We start from the raw sequence: 19,665 nt of genomic DNA on the forward strand, positions 1-19,665 counted from the left end.
CCTGCCTGTCAGGCCAATAATTTACATCATTGTTGCTTCTTGAAAGCAGAAGCCCGACTTCATAAATCAAGAAGTTAATGGGAAACACGTACGTGGTCAAGCCAGGTATCATCAATTAAGACCCAACAACTTCCCTTCAGTACTAACTCGTAACTCCACGGGGAGATGTGTTTTCCCCCTCTCTTGTGCTATAGATCTACTGGAACTCACCAACCTGGCTTCCAAGTCAGCAACTTCTCCACGCCCTACCCTCTCACTCAAACGGGAGCCACAGACACGCGGTTATAACTCAGCCATTAAAGAACGAAATTGAAATGTATCCCTCTCTTAAGTGCAGCTCTCAGTCTTACAAGGATGAATTAAAGTGGTGATTTGGCTGTGGTGTTTAAAAACACCTCACTGCCTCCGGAGTGACGTGTGACGTTTTGGAAGGAAGAGTGAAGAAAACAGATAAAAAGAAGTAAGTGATGAAAATCAACACTTTATTTGTTGCTTAACAACCTCACTGTTAATTATGTAGAAAAACAGATACCTGACTATGGTAACTGTTGGGCAATAAAGTCTTTGTCAAACAATTCAGAAAAATAAAGTGATGATGATGGCAAAAAATAATACTATGATGATAATGACTTAACAGCTATCTGTGAAATGCCCACTTATGGACCAGGCACCATGCTAAGTGTTTTACATACATACTTTAGTTCTGTTGGAGTAAGCACTCTCTCTTGCTCTCTCTCTCCTATACACACACACACACACTTTATAAAAACTCCTGGGTTCACAGGGCTAGTAGCTTGCACCTGGTGAGAATGTGCTACATAGTCAGGTCTGCCATACCAGCAGTCCCATGAGCTTTCTCAATCCCACACAGTCCCTCTCCCCATGACCATGCTACTCTCAAGGTAGCAATACTACCTGTGGCAAGAGGGCTTAGGTCTGTAGAGCAACCACCTTGTCTTTCTATGGCTCCTACTCAGTAGGTGCAAAATGTATCTCCTCCAATGAGGAAAACACACACACACACACACCCTTCATATACACACATATGCACACACACATGTGTGTACATGTATTCACTCACACGTACACATACTGACAGCACACATTTAATGTTTTACATCCCCATACATGCATAGTCTTAAAATGAGAGATGAAACTTCATCTGAGTGTCCTTGTTTGAACCGAGGGACAACCTAGATGTTCCTGGCTGGGACCACAAGCACCAGCACAGAGAAGCAAAGCGACCAGCAAGAAGCGTGGACGTGGAAACCATCCACAGTGCGTGGGTCATGCAGCCCTTCCCCTTCTCCAGGTGCTATGCTCTACTGCACGGACATTTCCTTTCCTCCTGACCCCTCACCTGGGGAGCTGGGCCTGAGCTATGGGGTACTCCACCGGCACCCAGACCTCAGAGGAGAGACCAATGGCAACTGTGTCTCAGTTGGTGTTTATCTGGTGGCCTTTCTGGGTCTCTCCACTGTAGGTGACTGACCGCTAGGCGCACAGAAGACAGGACATGCATTTCTAGAGAGTGAAGGCATGGTTGTATTGTGGGCATGGCATGCTAATACACTTGCTTCTCTCACGATTTTACAACCACGAGTTCATTAGCAAGAGCAGCCATTTGTAGACTGCCGCACCACGTCCCAAGCACTGGCAGAGAAAGCAGATAACTTTTCTTCTATTTTTCTCATGCATATATTACACTTGAAGGAGTTGAGACACTCAGCAGAACGCTGGGAAAAGTGTAGCTCAGGAATTCCAACCCAGGCAGCTGGGCTCCAGGGCCTGCACCCTTACCCGAGATACCACACTGCCTCCAGGGGCCCCAAGCCTTAATGAAGTGGACAGGTGCATGGGGTGGAGCTGCCCAGACCCTCAAGGCTCTGGGAGTCACTAGTGTTGTGTTCTGTGCTTGAAGGGGCAGATGTTTAATAACTGTGCAGGAGCAAGGAGCTTACATAACGCAGCTGAGCTATTTTTGAACTTTGGAAAATGCTGACTGCTCTTTTCAAAGTCTCTTCTGTAAAAGGAGGCATATTAAATAGAAAGAAAATGTCCCCCTTTCCCCTAGTATTTTTTTTTCTGAAACCCCAAGGGCAAAAACAGGTTCACGGTAGGATCTTGAACACACACACACACCAGCATATCCATCTTAGTTCTTGATTTATATCCTGTTGTGTAAGTGTCCCGTCGGCCCCTGAATCACTCTCCTTTGATGTGCGTGGAGGTTGCAGATCCTAAGTGACTTGTAGGGGTGACTGAAGGCAGAGAACAGATACATCTGCAGCCCAAGCTGGATCCATCAGCTTGTTCTGTGGAAGCCAAGGGCTCAAGAGTTAGGGGTTGCTGCCCAATGGGGACAGGAAGGTCTGTCTTTGCTAAGCATCTGGTAAACAAATAACCTTCACTCATTTGCTGTAGCATGTGAATCATGAAGGAGGCAAATAGCTTCAGCTGAATTCATACCTGAAGGTTTCACTGAGGGGACCCGGGCTGTGACGGGCTGAGAACCACACCCAGGGCCGCTCCACTTCTGGGCCAGCACCTTGCTAATGTACCCCCGAGAGCAACAGCAGATGACCCAACCAGAGGATGGGAGGGGGGTGTGTGTCCCTGCCTCCCTCACAGTAATTCTGCCTTTCAAATTTAGGAAAAAAACAAACAAACAATGAATTGGGTATGTGGTTACACACCAGGGTACTTCAAAAAGTTCATAGAGAATGAAATTAAAATATCAGGTGGGAGCAGGCATTTGGTCAGGGAATTAAGAAGCCAGCTGGGAAGCCCATGTCCCACACCGGAGTGCCTGGGTTCAGCTCCCCGTTCCATCTTCTCACTCTGGCTTCCTGCTATTGTGCACACTGGGTTTTATTCTCTCCCTCTCTCAAATAAACAAAAGATTTAAAAATTGTTCCAGACCATGCACAATGTCCACAAACTTATTAAAGTTCTGCATGCATTGAAACTTTAAGTAGAAAAACATGTCCATGGATCTGGATGAATACCAAATGCCTCCCAGTGTTTTCCCTCCGGGGACCAGGGGAGGAAGGTGGGACGGGGGAGAGGTCTGAGCAGGACTTCTACATTATCATGAATGTTTTACTGCCTTTAAAATGTTGAAACAAATGTGGCATGTCAGTCTTGCTTCTCCATGGTGAGTGCTGGGCTGGGCATTTTATCAGATTCTGCACTCCTGTTGTTTTTTGTTTTGTTTTGTTTGTTTGTTTTTGGTCAATATTGAGCAGAAGAATTCTTGTTACCTGACTGTGTCTCTAGACAAGTTTCCCCCATCTTCCTGGCAGTGCATGGTCTCCAAGGACTGAAGCTATTTCCTAACTCCTCTGAACGTGCACCAGGTCTGTGCGTGCAGGGAGGGAGGGTGGAGGGTGGAAACCCAGAGACCCCTACGAGCTTTGTTTTTCTCGACGGGCTTCTTTGGGCTTGCTCCAGCTGTGGCCAAGGGCACGTGGCTCACACCCTCCTGCGGTGAGTGTGGGCACACTGGGCATGTCGGGGTTGAGGGGTTCAACAGAGATTCCTGTGCTCCTTCCCAACCTTACACCCTGCGTGAGCACCATGGGTCCTCTGTGGGTGCAGAGATGCCTGGCTAAACACCAGGCAGTGGATGCCAACTTACTGCCTTTGATGCGTGTTTCTCTGGGGGCTGAAATCGCAGTTACAAACTTGCTGCATTTAAAGGCTTAATTTCTGGAAATGGCACAAACACAATTTTTACAACAGCAGGGTTTTCATTTTAAAAAACGGAATCCAGGGTGGCCACTGGAAAGGGATCTGAATATTTTACCAATTATCCTGCCCAAATTCCTTCTCCTGTGCAAAGTTCAATTGCCCTACAATTGAGTTACATTTCCATCAAAACCTCACATGTCTGAGTATCCCAGCTGCAGGGCACACTCCTGACAGCAGAAGGAATTCATTAGCCCGGCTCTTGTCTCTGGGCTGGCAGCAGTCCCACTCTCTAAGAGGCTTGCGGGTCTCACATTGATTTACCTGAGTTTCTTCCTGGTATTTGGACAATTATTTAAAATGCTGCAAAAGGCGATGTAGAAACAGGATTATTAAGGAGGTGAAGAGGAGAGGAAGGGAAGCTGTCACAGGACCATGATTTCTCAATTGAAGAGTTCCTTTCTCAGGTGTGCGTTAATTGTAAAGAAGTATACTGTCAGCTGGCGCCGTGGTTCACTAGGCTAATCCTCTGCCTGCGGCGCCAGCACCCAGGGTTCTAGTCCCGGTCGGGGTGCCGGTTCTGTCCCGGTTGCTCCTCTTGCAGTCCAGTTCTCTGCTGTGGCCCGGGAAGGCAGTGGAGGATGGCCCAAGTGCTTGGGCACTGCACCCGCATGGGAGACCAGGAGGAAGCACCTGGCTCCTGGCTTCGGATCAATGCAGCACACCAGTGGTAGTGGCCATTTGGGGGGTGAACCAATGGAAGGAAGACCTTTCTCTCTGTCTCTCTCTCTCTCTCACTGTCTAACTCTGCCTGTCAAAAATAAATAAATAAATAAAAAATAAAAAGAAAGAAGTATACTGTCTACCATACACACACACACACACACGCCTCCAGCCCCAGTGCAGAGAGAAACCTAACCTCTACTGCTAAAGGTTCAGATATTTTAGAGCGACCCTGTACTCTCCTGCCATAAACTCACATGATCTACTGGCTGTTGTTAACAATGGCCAAGAACTTCACTCATGGCTCTGAAAGTTCTTAACTAATTACTGAGGGCAACGCTAGCATGGCGCTGAGCGGCACTGTTCACGCGTTGCCTCATTTAACACTCACAACGACCCCCAGAAGACAGGTTCTCAAAACAAAATCCCCAGGCAGCAAGGTCAGCATCACCCAGGAACTTGCCAGAATCGCAAATGCTCTTACTGCGGCTGCTTGAGACACGCGGACGTGCGGAGCCCACAGTCTGTGATGTAACAAGCTCTCCCCAAAATTCTGACGTGTGCCAAAGTTGGGGAACGACCGCTGAGAGAGTGGGGGCTGTTATAATTTCACAATGAACATCTCAGCCCACAAAGGTAAAATGGTCATCCAAGGCACAGAGCAAGCAGAGGAGACCACATCTGAAACCAGACAGACTAACTCCAGAGCCCAGTCCCTCAGTCACAGTGCCACGCTGCTCGTTATCTGAGGAATGAAGTACGGACTGAATCGGTGAGCATCGGACACAAATACACCAAACGAGTCTGCGGTGATGGTTCTCAATCTGAACGGCTGAGCCAGTGCCGGGCCACAGGGAACAAGGAGACTTCTCAGAAACATCGAACTGACTCCATGTCCACCAAGCTGGCAGTGGTCAAATGAATCAGGAGTCGTCCATTTGACAGAATATAATTAAGCTTTAAGTGTGATGGTTGCCAAGACGTCCGATGGCCCACAAAAATACTTAGAGTATGAGGAGGGAAGAAATACAAAGTCTGAGACCAGAAGCACCAGCATGGGCAGTTTCCACCCCCCCCCCCAACAGCCACAGTTGCTGGGGATGTGGGAAAGTGGGCGACGTCACAACCTGTGGGTGTGAATGGAAACTGGCACAGTTACTCTGCACCACGGCTGGGTCACAGCTATTTAAATTTTAAAATACACATGACTTATGACCCAAAACTCCCGCTTTTTAGAAAGAATCTTAGGAAAATAATTGCACGTGTGCAGGGTCAAGCTGGATGATTATCGCTGCAGTTCAGCTTCTAAGGGGGAAAAATCTGACAAAAACAAAGCTGTAATCATTACATGGATTGGATGGATAAATAAATCACGTTTCATCTATATTGAAGAGTGTGATGTGCGCATTATAAGGAACTTAGATATACCTGAGATACAGAGAGAGAGAGAGAGAAAGAGAGGGAGAGAGGGAGAGAGAGAGGGAGAGAGGGGGAGAGAGAGACAGCATTCCATTTGTCAGTTTCTAGAATACATTATTAAAAATGTAATTTTTAGGAAATAAAATATAATATTATTTATCTTAAAAGCAAAAGGAGTTGAGAAAAGAGGAAGAGAGGAAAGCAGAGTGAAACTAAACACAACAGAAATCCCAAATGCACACACATAACCTGATCTGTTTTCCGTGCATATTTCCATCAACAAACATCTAAACAAGCGACCTCAAAACTGTGATCCACTTTAGGAGACAAGCAGACAAGCAAAGAGCTCTCTCTTACTGGTGTAGTGTGTGCAGTGGGGCCTCCGGCTTCTCCGTCTGCCCGTAGCAGCTGGCCTTGGCCTCGGGGATGTAGGAGAACTTGTCCAACATGGAAGACGCCGCAGTGGTTAGGATGCCGAGACCGTCCCTCACTCTGGCCTCCAGGCTGTAGTCCCAGTCATCGTAGGAGACCGAAATGAGTCCTGAGGGAAACTCTTTGGGAATGAGCTCTGTATTTCCAGAAACCAGGCTGGGGACAATCCAGAAGAAGTCATAGCCGGTGAGGCCGAGCGAGCGGGCCTCACTCAGGATGAGCACGGCCTCGTCTTTGGAACAGTAGAGCAGGATGACGGAGGAGTGGATCTTCTTCAGCTGCACTTGCGTCTTGGCGTCCTCGAAGGAGGTGTCCAGCGTGATCACGTTCTGCATGTCCCAGCCCACAAAGCTGTTGTCCACGGTTGTTTTGATGAAGCTGATGAAGTCCCTGTAGCCGGGGAAGATGGTGGTCACCAGGGAGAAGACGTGCCAGTCGTAATCCTGCATGATCTTCAGCATGACCGTGGCCTGCTGCTGGATGGATGCTCCAAACTGGAAGAAAGTAGACGTGGGATCCTGCCGATGGGCAAAAAGAAAGCAAAACACGGCATGAGGCAGAAGGCAGTTTATACAGAACCATCTGTCTTTAGGGAATTAAAGAAGTTTCTACCTGGAAATAAGGGAAAATAAAGCACACATCTATTTGCTCAAAAACACTGCTGAGCACCTACTGAATGCTGGGCTCCAAAGCAGACGCCAGAAATACAGAGATGAGGAAAACCCCTGTCTACTGCAGGGAAGGACATCTGCCATTTTGCTTGCCCATCATCTCTTCTCTTCGTCTTGCCCCCGCCCTCCTTCCCTTTGAGTGTACATGGCTGCAACAGAACAAATTCTATCTGGTCCCCAGGTTCACGATGGAGCAACAAAGCCAACATACATCAAATGGCATCAGGAAGTAGAAACAGATTCCTGGTGACCTACTGTTGCAGCCTTCCCTCTCCCTGAGGCCATTTACCCTGGACCTATTGTTCATATGAGCCAATAAATTCCCATGTTCCCATGAGCCAGTCTGAATACTTGAACTCAAGATTCCTGTCTAATAGAGAGCGTAAAACATGCTATGCGAACATCTATCCACTCAGCAAGTATGTGTTGAGTTCGTTACGAGGTGCAACATCATTTTAGACCTTGGGGGAAATAGAGATACACAGGTCAGACACTGACTTTCATATCTTCATAGATCCGATGGGAACTTGAGGAAGAGCAACTTTTATGAACTGAGGACTGAGAGATAAGAGAATCTCGAAGGAGCATTCAGGTGAGCAAGAGGGGATAAGGTGGACATTACAGATGGAGGAGTCTTGGGGTCCAGGGACTGCAGATAAATGCATTATGGTCGATGAAGCAGTGGGGAGGAAATGATGTTGAAGATCTTGCCAGGATCCCTGCACACAGGGCTGTGTCCACAGGGTTAGTCTCCATGGGGGGAGCCACTGAGTGCCCGTATGCTGGAAAGTGGTATGGTGTTAAAGGGCCATTAGCCCTAATGTCTCTACCAATCTGTGATCATGAGAACAAATTTCCACTTAGAATAGGCACGTTATGACACAATTGCACAACTCATAGATACTTTCACATCCCATAACTCCCCAAATCCCACAAATGATCTCAGGGGCTTGGTACTGTTGGCCATGGGAAACAAGGCTCAACACGGACACACAGCAAGTGACCATCTGAGCTTTGGTTCTGGGACTCGGCGTTCAGTCCCCTTTCTAACACTCAACCACAGCCTTCTTGGGATCATCTGAGCTCTGTTCCTAGCAGATGCTTCAAACATGTTGTTGACTGGCTGGCATGATGCAAAAACGCCAGCTAAACAGAAGGTATGCCTCCGTGTTAGATCAAAACAGGACTTGACAAACACTGAGACACGTTTCTTTTTTTCTGGGAGCTGAAAGAATTCTCCAAGGATCATTATCACATTACAGCCATGTTTGCATTTTGAATCCCGCGTCTTCTATGTGCATTTGGCATACCTCAGTGGTATGGGAATTCCATCTCAAGTGCACGTCTGAGCACACGTGCGTGTCAAGGGTGGTTGATGCCATTTGTGTCTTTCAGAACAATGCTTTGTGGCCTTGCACATCAACGCTTGCGACAAGTCTACATCATTTTCCCTCTGGGTGTTCACTGAAAGCTTTATCTGAATGGGCCAAAAGCTACAGTTCTTATTAAATGACTGCTCTTTTCTGAAATGCATGGATTTGGGGGGATAATTTGAATGCAGTGTTGGCCTAAAGGCAGAGAGAAGTAACAGGAATAAATAAATGCCTTCTGGGCTCCATTCAACATTATGGTTCTATGAATTTTTCCTAATTAAATCAATTAAAGTGGGTAACAGATTTAAAGACTTTGGGTAATTATCTTCTTCCCCACAGTAGCTTTTGGAGAAATTCAATGTTCTTGAATTGATTAATCATTTTAAATCACATCTCAACAAGCCTGAGTGCCTCAAGGGCAGAGACTTTGCTGTCCTCATCTCTCTGCCCACAGCACCTGGCTTGGCTCATGAAACATCGATAAATGGACAATGAAGAAAGATCTAAGTACATGATGCTGTGAGTGAGGCCTACGAGGAATGTTTATGGTTTAAACAGAAAATGAAGAGGAAAGAATTCAGGATCTGAGTTGTGTTTTGTATGGATCTTGAATGTTTCATCCAAAACAAAGCAAACCTTTCAACATCATCACCTGTCCCTTTCTACACTGGGGAAACTTTCCTCTATGCAACACTCTAAGTGTCCTGTTGATAAGGAGGAAAATACAGAAGACTTATACGCCTCAGCTATTGTCCAGAGAACATCATTAAATACCCAAAAAGGTGGCAAAATAAAGAAGCTACCAACAGAAGACTGCACAGACACAGAGTCTACAGGCAGCTGCCTTCATCAATCCCACGCACTGTCAGGTGCCTCTTGGGATGGGACTGAAATGTTCCAAACTTAATTACAAAAGAAAAGCAGTAATTCCCATAGAACAATGATGCCTCTGAAGAAGCCGGTCATCAAAGCCCCATGGTGACTGCCCAAGGCAATGCATCAACATCTTCCTGCACTGAGTCACTGCGGAATGGAGCGAAGTTCTCATCACAGAGTGGGAATCCAATGAAAAGGGTGTAGGAGACAGCACACATGTGCGCGCACACACACACATACACACACACACTTCTTTGGATCACTGGTACAGCTGGAAAGGTGGAGGTCACACATGCTATCCTGAGACCCTGCAACACCCTGGCTCCATGTACTACGAGTCAGACATTACCAGGGCATCCACCAGGAACTTTATGTGCTGTAAGAAAACACTGTCTTATGTGGCTCTCCATGCCTAAGGGAGGGCATGGCTGAAGGGGAAAGATGATCATGGGGACAGCCGCTCACCTGCCCAGAGCCCGTTTGCCACAGGTCATCTGGGAAAGAGGAAAAAATGCTTGCTTTGTGTCATCCTTATTCCCTCCCCTTTAGCCTGAGGTGAGTCTCTCCCCTAACCCTCCTAGTCTATCCCCATCAGCAGCTTCTCTCCAGGATGGATAGCAGTGTAGTTTTGGCGGTCAGATGGACCAATTCCAACTTTAAGTCTGTGGCCTTGGGAAAAACCATTCAACTTTAAAGCCTTAGCTCCCTCATCTGGAAAGTAGGTGTGGCCATGGTAATAACTACCGTGGTTAACATCCAGGAGTACTTACTCTACGAGAGTCACGTTACTCAATACCTCTGACTCCTATCTCATGTGATGTCACCTCCAAACACTTTGCTAAGTTGTGCCCCTTTTATGAATAAGCAAACCCAGAGGTAGAGTGCCTTTCCCAGGGCCAATGGGTATGAATCAGGTTCGCCTGCCTTTGAGAACCCAAGCTTTTCAGCCCTGTGCTCTACTGTTGCAAGTGACAGTCCTTCCTCAATGAGGTCTGAAAATTAAGTACTGGTATTGGGGCGTCCAGTGCAGTATGCATTAAATATCAAGTGCACGGCAAATTCTAAGTCCCTGTTATTTTTCCCATTGGTCAGTACCCTTGGTACTTCCTGCCATGCCCCACCTCCTAAGGTGGTGATTGACACTCTGGACTTGGAGCATCTCAGCACCCTGCCCCATGTGCATGACTGCCAGGTTGAAATTCCTAGCACATTGCCCAAACCAGGCCACTCCCCTGCTCTATCGCCACTGATGGCTCCCAAGGGACCGCCACACTAAGTTCAGACTCCCCAGTCCCCTCCCTGTGAGCACCAGCCAAGCTTCGTGGTTGACATATCACAGGCTGTGGGGCTGCTGGACTCCCGTTCAAGTCCTGGCTCTGCACCAGCTGGCCAGCACTTGGCCTTTCTGGCTCTGATTTTCCACACCTGAAGATGGGAACAATGACCACCATCCCACGGGTTGCTGTTAGCAGGGGATAAACTGCTGGGAGTAAGGGACACATCTACCCATGCCTGACTCCTCTCCACAGCCTCAGACCGCATGGGCCCCAACCAGAAACCCAAAGGCATCTTTCTCCTATCTCCAAAACTACTACTCCCACAGCCACTGACATGCTGGTTTCAGAGCCCCGGTTCCTCCTGCAAACCAGACCATTCCTTCTGAGCCCGGGGAGAACCGCATGAAGACAGGAAGGAGCTGTCTTTCCTCACAGGAAATGAATCCAGGCCTTGGAGAGAACCCATCGCCAGCGTCTTCACGGGCCTCACACAGTTACACCGTGCCACTGTGCTTATTGGCATCTGAAGCTTAAACGTCAAAAACAACTGTGGCCCAAGGACCTTAGGGATGCACACCCCTCGTGGGGATGGAAGCAAGGAGGTACTGCAGAACCTAACTGCACAAGCAGGCACTGAAAAAGCTCCCATCCAGCTCTGGGTTTTTCTGAGGTGACTTTAGGGACCGGCAGGAGGAGGAGGTGATGGGGAGTTTGGCCGCAATCCCAGGACCTGGCAGCAGATAAACCTAAAAGTCCGTTCTCCCCAACCTCCTGCACATCTTTCTCACTTCCTGCCCCAACAGTAGAGGCTCCTGCACTTAGCTCCTCTCGCCGCTGCTCCGCCTGTACTGTGGGGATTCTACAGATCAGTCTCTGACCACCTCTGGCACTTGGCTTCCGTAGAATGTGCAGCCGGGGGAGAGGAACAGATTTCATACACCCACTTCGGTTCTGAAGCAAAAGCAGTTCCCTCCCCATACTCACTGCTCTGCAGAACACAGAACAAACTGTTTTAAACACACAGCGAGGGAGGCATGGTGTGTGGGATTCTGGGCGTTTGCTCTAGACTGCGTTTTGGTTCCCCTCCCTCCCATAACTGAGGTCTCTATAGAGCAGGTTGAGAGCATTAGATCCTGTTCTGGAAGGTTCCAGAGCTCGCTGAGCTCCCCTGGTGACACCTGACACCCTGGGCACTAAGACTCAATAACAGCAATTTTCATTTCACTTACCCATTTAGGAAGGTTATAAAGCACATACCTGCTATCCCTTTGATCTTAACTATCCCAAAGACAGGGCAAGAGGATGGCATATCTCGTAAAGACGCAGGAAGAGAGGTTAAGTGGTTTGTCTAAGTCCCACATAGCCACAGTGACAACAGCATGGTCACTGCAAGGTGAATCTGCTGCTTTCTTGCACACATCAGTGGCTGTCACTCCTCGCTACACAGTAGAGCCGGGGGAGAGCTATGAACAAACCTGATGCTTGTGCCACACCCCTGACCTCCGAATTGGAATTTCCGGACCTGAGCATCTGAACTTCAAAGCTGATTTGCTTTTCTCTGTCTCATCTCGACAGCAGGATGAGTCTCATTCGAGTTGGTATCTACTCAAGAGGCTGGCACAACATCTAGCACGCACTAGGAGCCTGATAAATATTTGTTGAGGGGATGGATGAACAGGGAGCTCACCCCAGGAAGCAGGAGAGAACTGGTCATGATGGTCAACTTGGCACCACTTCACAGCTTGCGTTCTGCTGCTGGGGGTGGGGTTGGGAGGGCAGCAACATAAGGAAACTGAGGCAGATGACCCAGCCAAGATCAAGAGAGACCCCTTGGTAATCTGCTTGCTCCTCTAGCAGGACGGTCCTGCTGAGCCCCTAATGACTTTCTGTATTCTCACAGTGCAACAGCTGAGCTTATAAACATTTTGTTTCAGTTTCCATGGTGAATGTGAATGTATCAAAAAACATGAGGATTCAGATGAACCGTGTTCTCAGGCACACATAAGCTGAATCGATCTATCCCATGAGCACCTACTCTCCCCATCCTCCTCTTCTCCTCCACCACCACCACCACATCGTCATGGCTGGACTGCATGGAAAATATCAACGTGTGGCTCTACACACCACACGGTGGGAGGTCTCATCATCATCCTGTGTCGCAGATTTAAAAGCTGAGGCTCACAGAATACAAGGTCGCCCAGAGTCACAAACTTAGTCCATGGCCGAGCCAGGCAGCCTGGATGCAGAATCAGAATGTTCATCTACTCCCAACACTGCTTCCAGGAATGGAGATCAAAATCAAGTCTGCGTGGGTGTGGCTGTGGCTAACTACCTCTCAGTCTCTCTTGAGACATCCAGCCAGAAAAGTTCCCCAACATGGATGATCTCACATGCAGTCTTTAATCAGTGTAGAGAGGAGACTGGTGTCGACGGGAAAAATCACACCCAGATACCATTTCTTTCTCTTTTTTTTTTTTTTTTTTTGACAGAGAGTGGACAGTGAGAGAGAGACAGAGAGAAAGGTCTTCCTTTTCCATTGGTTCACCCCCACAATGGCTGTTGTGGCTGGCGCGCTGCAGCCAGCGCACCGTGCTGATCCAAAGCCAGGAGCCAGGTGCTTCTCCTGGTCTCCCATTCGGGTGAAGGGACTTGCGCCATCCTCCCACTGCACTCCTAGGCCACAGCAGAGAGCTGGACTGGAAGAGGGGCAACCGGGACGGAACTGGCACCCCAACCAGGACTAGAACCCTAGGTGCCGGCGCCACAGGGAGAGGATTAGCTTATTGAGCCACGGCGCTGGCCCAGATACCATTTCTTAAAAACATATCCACTCCAAGCCGGTGCCACGGCTCAATAGGCTAATCCTCCGCCTTGCGGCGCCGGCACACCGGGTTCTAGTCCCGGTCGGGGCACCGATCCTGTCCCGGTTGCCCCTCTTCCAGGCCAGCTCTCTGCTGTGGCCAGGGAGTGCAGTGGAGGATGGCCCAAGTCCTTGGGCCCTGCACTCCATGGGAGACCAGGAGAAGCACCTGGCTCCTGCCATTGGATCAGCGCGGTGCGCCGGCCGCAGCGCGCCAACCGCGGCGGCCATTGGAGGGTGAACCAACGGCAAAAGGAAGACCTTTCTCTCTGTCTCTCTCTCTCGCTGTCCACTCTGCCTGTCAAAAAAATAAAATAAAAATAAAAATAAAAAAACATATCCACTCCATTGCCCACAAACAATTCCTCTTGAAGCAACGCCCGCTCCTTGCACCAGTTAATGATTTACATTCAACTCCCCACTTCACTCCTCTCAGGAAAGGAGATATTTCTTCCCATCTTCCCACATTCACTACGGCAGTTAATCACCACCCAAACTTAGAGCAGCCACAGCTGCTTCATCATGTCTCAGGCTTATTTCTTTTCCTTTCTCTATTGCACCAGCTCGTTTTCAGACATCTGGAAGTTTCTCTAACTTCAGAGGGAGCCTCCTGTCGAGCTTGTCTTGCCCCCTCCCACCCACCTGCCACACAGACACTGGACCTATCATTCTGAAGTTCATATCAGAGTATGGTGCACCCCTTCTCAAGCCCTCCCTTAAATTTTTCCAGCAGCTTCCCTGGTCTTCATAACAAAGTAGAAACACATAGCAGCCCCAGTGTTAGGGGTTTAACATCCACTGCAGTACCTGAGAGGGACCAGGTATTCCACAAGCATGTGACAGGTGCACTGTTGGATGAGCTGATGAAGCCAACGAAGGTGTGCTCTGGAAGAACACAGACTCTGCACTTGCTCTGTGCGCCATCTCCCAAGACCATGCCAACCCCATCAGCCCAAAACACAGAATTCTTCCCCAAGAAACCTGCACTCACTGGACTAGTGGGAGATTTACACTCTAACCCCCTCTCTGCTCCTCTCATGAGCAAATCCAACCGCACTTCTTTAAAAAAAATAATCAAATACTATCTTTCTCTGTCCTCTCCTCTTTCTCTTCAAATAAGAAGTTTAACCTTTCTTTCCTTATTTTTTTCAGCTTTACTGGTGTGTAAAATTGACAGATATTGTGTATATTCAAGTGTACAACCTGAGGTTTTTATGGATGTATGCATTGTGAAGTGATTGTCATAGTCAAGCTAATTAACACATCCCTCATCTTACTGCTGCCTTTTAAATATGAGTGATGAGAATATCGAACGCCCAGGCTTTTGCAAATATCAAGCATCTGAGACATTATTGTCACCCACAGTTACCACAGTTACTGGACATCAGGATTCCGGGACTTACTCATGTCCGGACTGTACTTTGTCCCCTGGGACAACATCTTCTCGTTTCCCCCGTCCCTCCAGCCACTGACCACCAGCATTCTGCTCTGGAGTTTCACCTTTGTGGATCCCAAATATAAGTGAGTTCATGCAGTGTTTGAGTCTGGCTGATTTCACATAGCGTAAGGGCTTCCTGGTTTACCTATATGGTCGCATAAGGCAGGATTTGCTCCTTCTGTGAAGCTGGGTGACACGGCTATGTATAGACACAGCTGACCTCTGTGTCCGTGAGCTCCTCAGCCAAGGCTTCAACCAAGCACACACTGAAACTATTATTAAAAGAATAATTGTGTTTACTAAATAAAAGTTTTAAAAAAAATAATTGTGCCTACACTGAAAGCATACAGGGTCTTTCCTTGTCATTACTCCCTAGACAATACAGTATAACTATGTACATTGCACTGGCCCTCTTAATTAATCTAGAGATGATTAAAGTACATGAGGGTGTTGCACAGGTTACATGCAAATATTGAGCCATTTTATGTAAGGGACTGGGGTATCCATGGATTCAGGTATCTTCAGTGGATCCTGAAACCAATGCTCCCACAGGTACCGACAGATGACGTATACCTCACCTTCAAGATGGAGATTCTGTTTCCTTTGGATGGATACACAGAAGTGTGGCAGGTGGATCACATGGAGAAGTTTCATCAGAAGCTTCCGGTGGCTGCTGGGTTCCCAGCTAGGGTAGCTCTGCACAGTGGCTAAAGTGCTCTGATTCAGAGACAAGGAGAGGAACACCGGGCTGGGCTCAGAGTCTGGCCTCTCAGACTACGATGGGCAAGATGGGACTTAGGTGAGATAATTATAAAGTTGGACTCCATAGACTGGGGTAGAGCAGGGACCATAGCTACCCAGAGCTACCAAGCCCTCAACCTCATCCTGGCCTGGCCTCCCATTATATAGCTAACAGCTATGTGTGCATATTTTTTTTTTTTGACAGGCAGAGTGGATAGTGAGAGAGAGAGACAGAGAGAAAGGTCTTCCTTTTGCCGTTGGTTCACCCTCCAATGGCCGCCGCAGCCGGCGCATCTCGCTGATCCGAAGCCAGGAGCCAGGTGCTTCTCCTGGTCTCCCATGCGGGTGCAGGGCCCAAGGACTTAGGCCATCCTCCACTGCCTTCCTGGGCCATAGCAGAGAGCTAGCCTGGAAGAGGGGCAACTGGGACAGAATCCGGTGCCCCAACCGGGACTAGAACCCAGTGTGCCGGTGCCGTAAGGCGGAGGATTAGCCTGTTAAGCCATGGCGCCGGCCACTATGTGTGCATATTTTATTTTATCCTATCTGTGGGTATGAAGAGGGGAGAAGAGAGTAAGCAAGTGTGTACTTGCATCCGCTGGTTCACTCCCCAGAGTCCACAGTGGCCAGGGCTAGACTAGCGAGCTGAGAAGTCACCCCTATGGCTGGCAGGGACCCAGTCACTTGAGCCATCCCTGCTACTCCCCAGGGCCTGCATTAGCAGGGAGCTGAAGTCAGGATCAGAGCTGGGAACTGAACTCAGGCACTCGGATACGGGGCATGGGCATCTGAACCACTGGGCTGAGCACCTGTCCCCTATTTAAAGCATTAAAGAAAACTAAATATTCAGTTTCTTAGCCATATTAGCCACGTTTCAAGAGCTCAGCAGCTATTAATCTTTAAAACTGAGACCCTCCACCCCCCACTCCCCACTGTCCACTCCTGCATCACTCCTGAACAGGCCAAGGATGCCTGTTTTACCCCATGAAGGAGTCCAGTGAGCCGCCAGGGTTGAAAATGCTCGTCTAAGACTTCAGGATGCAACCTCGGCTTCCCATCGCTGCTGGGGTACTGTTTATACCTGCAGGGGTCCACAGCACATCCAGCAAAGCTGAATCCAACTTCTCTGTCTCCTAGGGGACGAAACTGAGGCTCCACAACCTAGCATGCCTTACGCCACACTTCACGTCAACCCGCTGTGGTCCAGCTGAACAAACACAGGGTCTCCTGAATCCGAACTCAGTGCCCTCTTGTGTCATGCTGCCGTCACATGCCAAGTATTTACAAAACATCCACAAAGGGGAAGGGTTCACAGGAGGAACATGGATGTTGCTAACAGCCTGCCTGGGATCTGCTTCTTACCACAAAGGAATTATTTAGCCTTAGCCTCAGTTTTTCCATCTGAAAAATGGGCGTGACAGTAATACTAATCACTTCCAAGTGTTGCTGTGAACATTTCCAGGGGACAGGCACACAAGTTACATGGGAAAGACACAGCCAAGCTGAGCTGGTATTAACAGTCATGAGAATGGCAGCTTATGGCTTCAGGCCCCACCCCACGTCCATCGTGGGTATTTAGCATCTCCACTTCCTACCTAGTCCCCTGATGCCTGCTGAATTTTCAGCACCTTGCCCTTTAACACCTCACCCCTCAGCCCTCCACTGGTCATCTGGTTGCTGAGAGGTCGGAATGGTGCCTGCCCCCTCTTGAGGCCAAGACACGACACCCTTCTCCATCCTGGCCCCCTCTCCTTGCAGGGTGCCCTGCCAATCTAACTGGCACCTGCACTCTGAGACTGTGAGGGTGCAGGAAGGAGTCCCAGTGCTTTACGTATGTACGTATTCAGCAGACCGGCCAGATCTACCGCTCAGGGGAGACACACTCATTCATCTATCGATTGTCTGTCATTCACTCAACACACGTTACCAGCTCTGCTGTGTGCCAGGCATCGTTCCAGGAAGGTGAACTACGGAAGGTGGCTTCCGAGGGGAAGCTCCCACGTTCACAAATTTTACCTCCAACCAGGAAGAGGCTGACAAGGAAGAAGGAAATCAGTACACAGAACAATGTCAAAGGGACTGAATGATGTCGTAGCTCAGGAGCTGGGTGGAGAGACTGCCACAGGGACTTCTGGCCCGTACGCTGGAGAGGATCCAATGGAGACAATGGTGGAGGCAGCCAGGCAAATCCTAGGGGTGGGGAGGGGACAGGCAGGCTGCCGAGCGGAAGGAGCCATGTGCACAGAAGTCGGAGTGGTGTGTCACTCCAAGACCAGGGGGAAGAACAGAGGGGTGGACACTTAGTGAGCAAATGAGACAAGTGAGAGATGAGTTAGGGCAAGGAGCAGAGGCCAAGTCATAGTGAGTACCCTGGAGACCACGGTAAGGGGTCTAGATCCAATCCCTAGGTTAATTCTATTCCAACTCAGGAGGTTCATGTAGTTAGCCCTGTTCTGCCCTCTGGAATTCTGACCTACGCCAACAGCCTGCACAGAAGGCGCAGGAAGGCACGTAACTGCTGCAACACTGTGTCAATTGGTACCCCAACCTCAACTACTGTGGCTGGAACATCCCAGATCCTCACCATCTAGAGCCAAGCAGTCCCTCTGGCGAGCATGCACGGCAATGCTGGAGGAAACGATGCACAAATGCCTGCACAGATGCATTCCTCGCCTCCTGCTGCCAGACAGCCCAACACTCTCTGGTTCATCCAGCACAACACAATGATTGCCGCTCATGGACCCAGCTCTGCCTTCTAGAACATTAGCAGGGCCAGCCACAAAGAGATACCTGCTAAGACCCGGGCCCTATTTTCTATATGAAAACACAGGAAAGGCCCAAGGTGGCCCCACCTGGTGCTCCATGAGCACCTGACACCAAGCTTCCAAACAGGGCCATCAGCAATGATGCGTTGTCTGGAGCCATGTCCAGCTATTCTCACATGGGAAGCTTTGCCCCGCACCTCTAGAAGCCAGAGAGAGGCCACAGGATCAGGTCTTTGGGGAGCTGATAAACTGAAGCACACAGAACCTGTGAATCCCAAGCTCTGTGGGGCCACTGGCCTTCTCCGTGCACCTGAAGCCATGCTGCTCAGCTCTCTCAGAGATGCACAAACTTCAATGGGCCACATGATGGCCACCTGTCATCCTGACCATTTAGCGTTCATTATTCCTTTCCTGAAAACAGTGAATTTTCATCCTTTCCCCTCGTTCAATCAAGCCAGTTAGGTCATTAAATCCTCAGAGTATCAATAATCAGTTCAGGAGCAGGAAATATCCTAATCTGGTACAATCAGAGTGACTTCCAGGACTTGGAAGACAGGGACTAGGAAGAGTCAATGTCTCCGGCAGTTACACTCGATCCTGGGAAGATCCTGCTGGCCACAATTGCTAGCAGCCATTCTAATACTATAGACCATCCTGGGGACAAACCATCAGAGCCACAGGCAAAGCTGGAAGGTGGAGAGCTACCAAGCCCTGACAGCCTCTGTGGGTGCCTTGTTCAAGCCACACCTGACGCTAACATACCCTTGTTGTTAACTGCATGATCCCTTAATCACCTCATTTTATTTAAGAAATTATGAATTAGCTTTGTGTCATCTGTGCAACCAAAGATTGCCTCTACCACCTTGGCTACAGAAAATAGAGAATAATATAAGTCATTTTTTGTTCATCTTCCCAAACACAGGTCAGGGGTCCTTCCTCTCTCCACACACCTCCCTCTTCCCCCCATAAGCTCTTCTCCCCCCTCCCTTTCTCCCTGCACTTACTTGAAAGGCTGTTGTGATAAGACAAAGTACCATGGCTCTTAGTGCCTATTGAGGGCCCATTCATAGGATGTGTGGTTGTTGTGGCTGTTGTCATCATGAAAGAATCAACCACAGTGAGACAACAAAACCCCAGACAGTGCCGCCCACCAGCCCAGCACTGGTGCCAATCAAACGGCTCCTTGCAGCCCTCTCTCTCCTGGGCTTCCTAAACGTCACCTCTGTGCGCATGTCCCTGCAAGGGGGCTCTGACCACCTGCAACCCGCATCCCAGGAACCCCTCTGTGCTGGGAAACAGGGGAGCTGGGTCAGCCTGAAGGAGAGCTTCAAATGCACTCTGTCTTCCTACCAACCTCAGAGAAGGCGTTTCTACTCCCTAGTCACACTCAAGGAGGGTGA

At 49.0% G+C, this 19,665-nt stretch overlaps 1 protein-coding gene across 1 annotated transcript in view; it reads right to left on the reverse strand.

Moving 5' to 3' along the window:
* The window catches only part of GRIN2A (glutamate ionotropic receptor NMDA type subunit 2A), a 389,378-nt gene that overhangs the window by 158,969 nt on the left and 210,744 nt on the right, over positions 1–19,665 (reverse strand). The window contains exon 3 of the mRNA XM_062180040.1: positions 6,190–6,782. Coding sequence (XP_062036024.1) covers positions 6,190–6,782 — 593 coding nt within the window. The remainder of the gene's footprint in view (positions 1–6,189; positions 6,783–19,665) is intronic.

Source organism: Lepus europaeus, chromosome 21, assembly GCF_033115175.1.
Source record: "Lepus europaeus isolate LE1 chromosome 21, mLepTim1.pri, whole genome shotgun sequence".
Classification (NCBI taxonomy): Eukaryota; Metazoa; Chordata; class Mammalia; order Lagomorpha; family Leporidae; genus Lepus; species Lepus europaeus.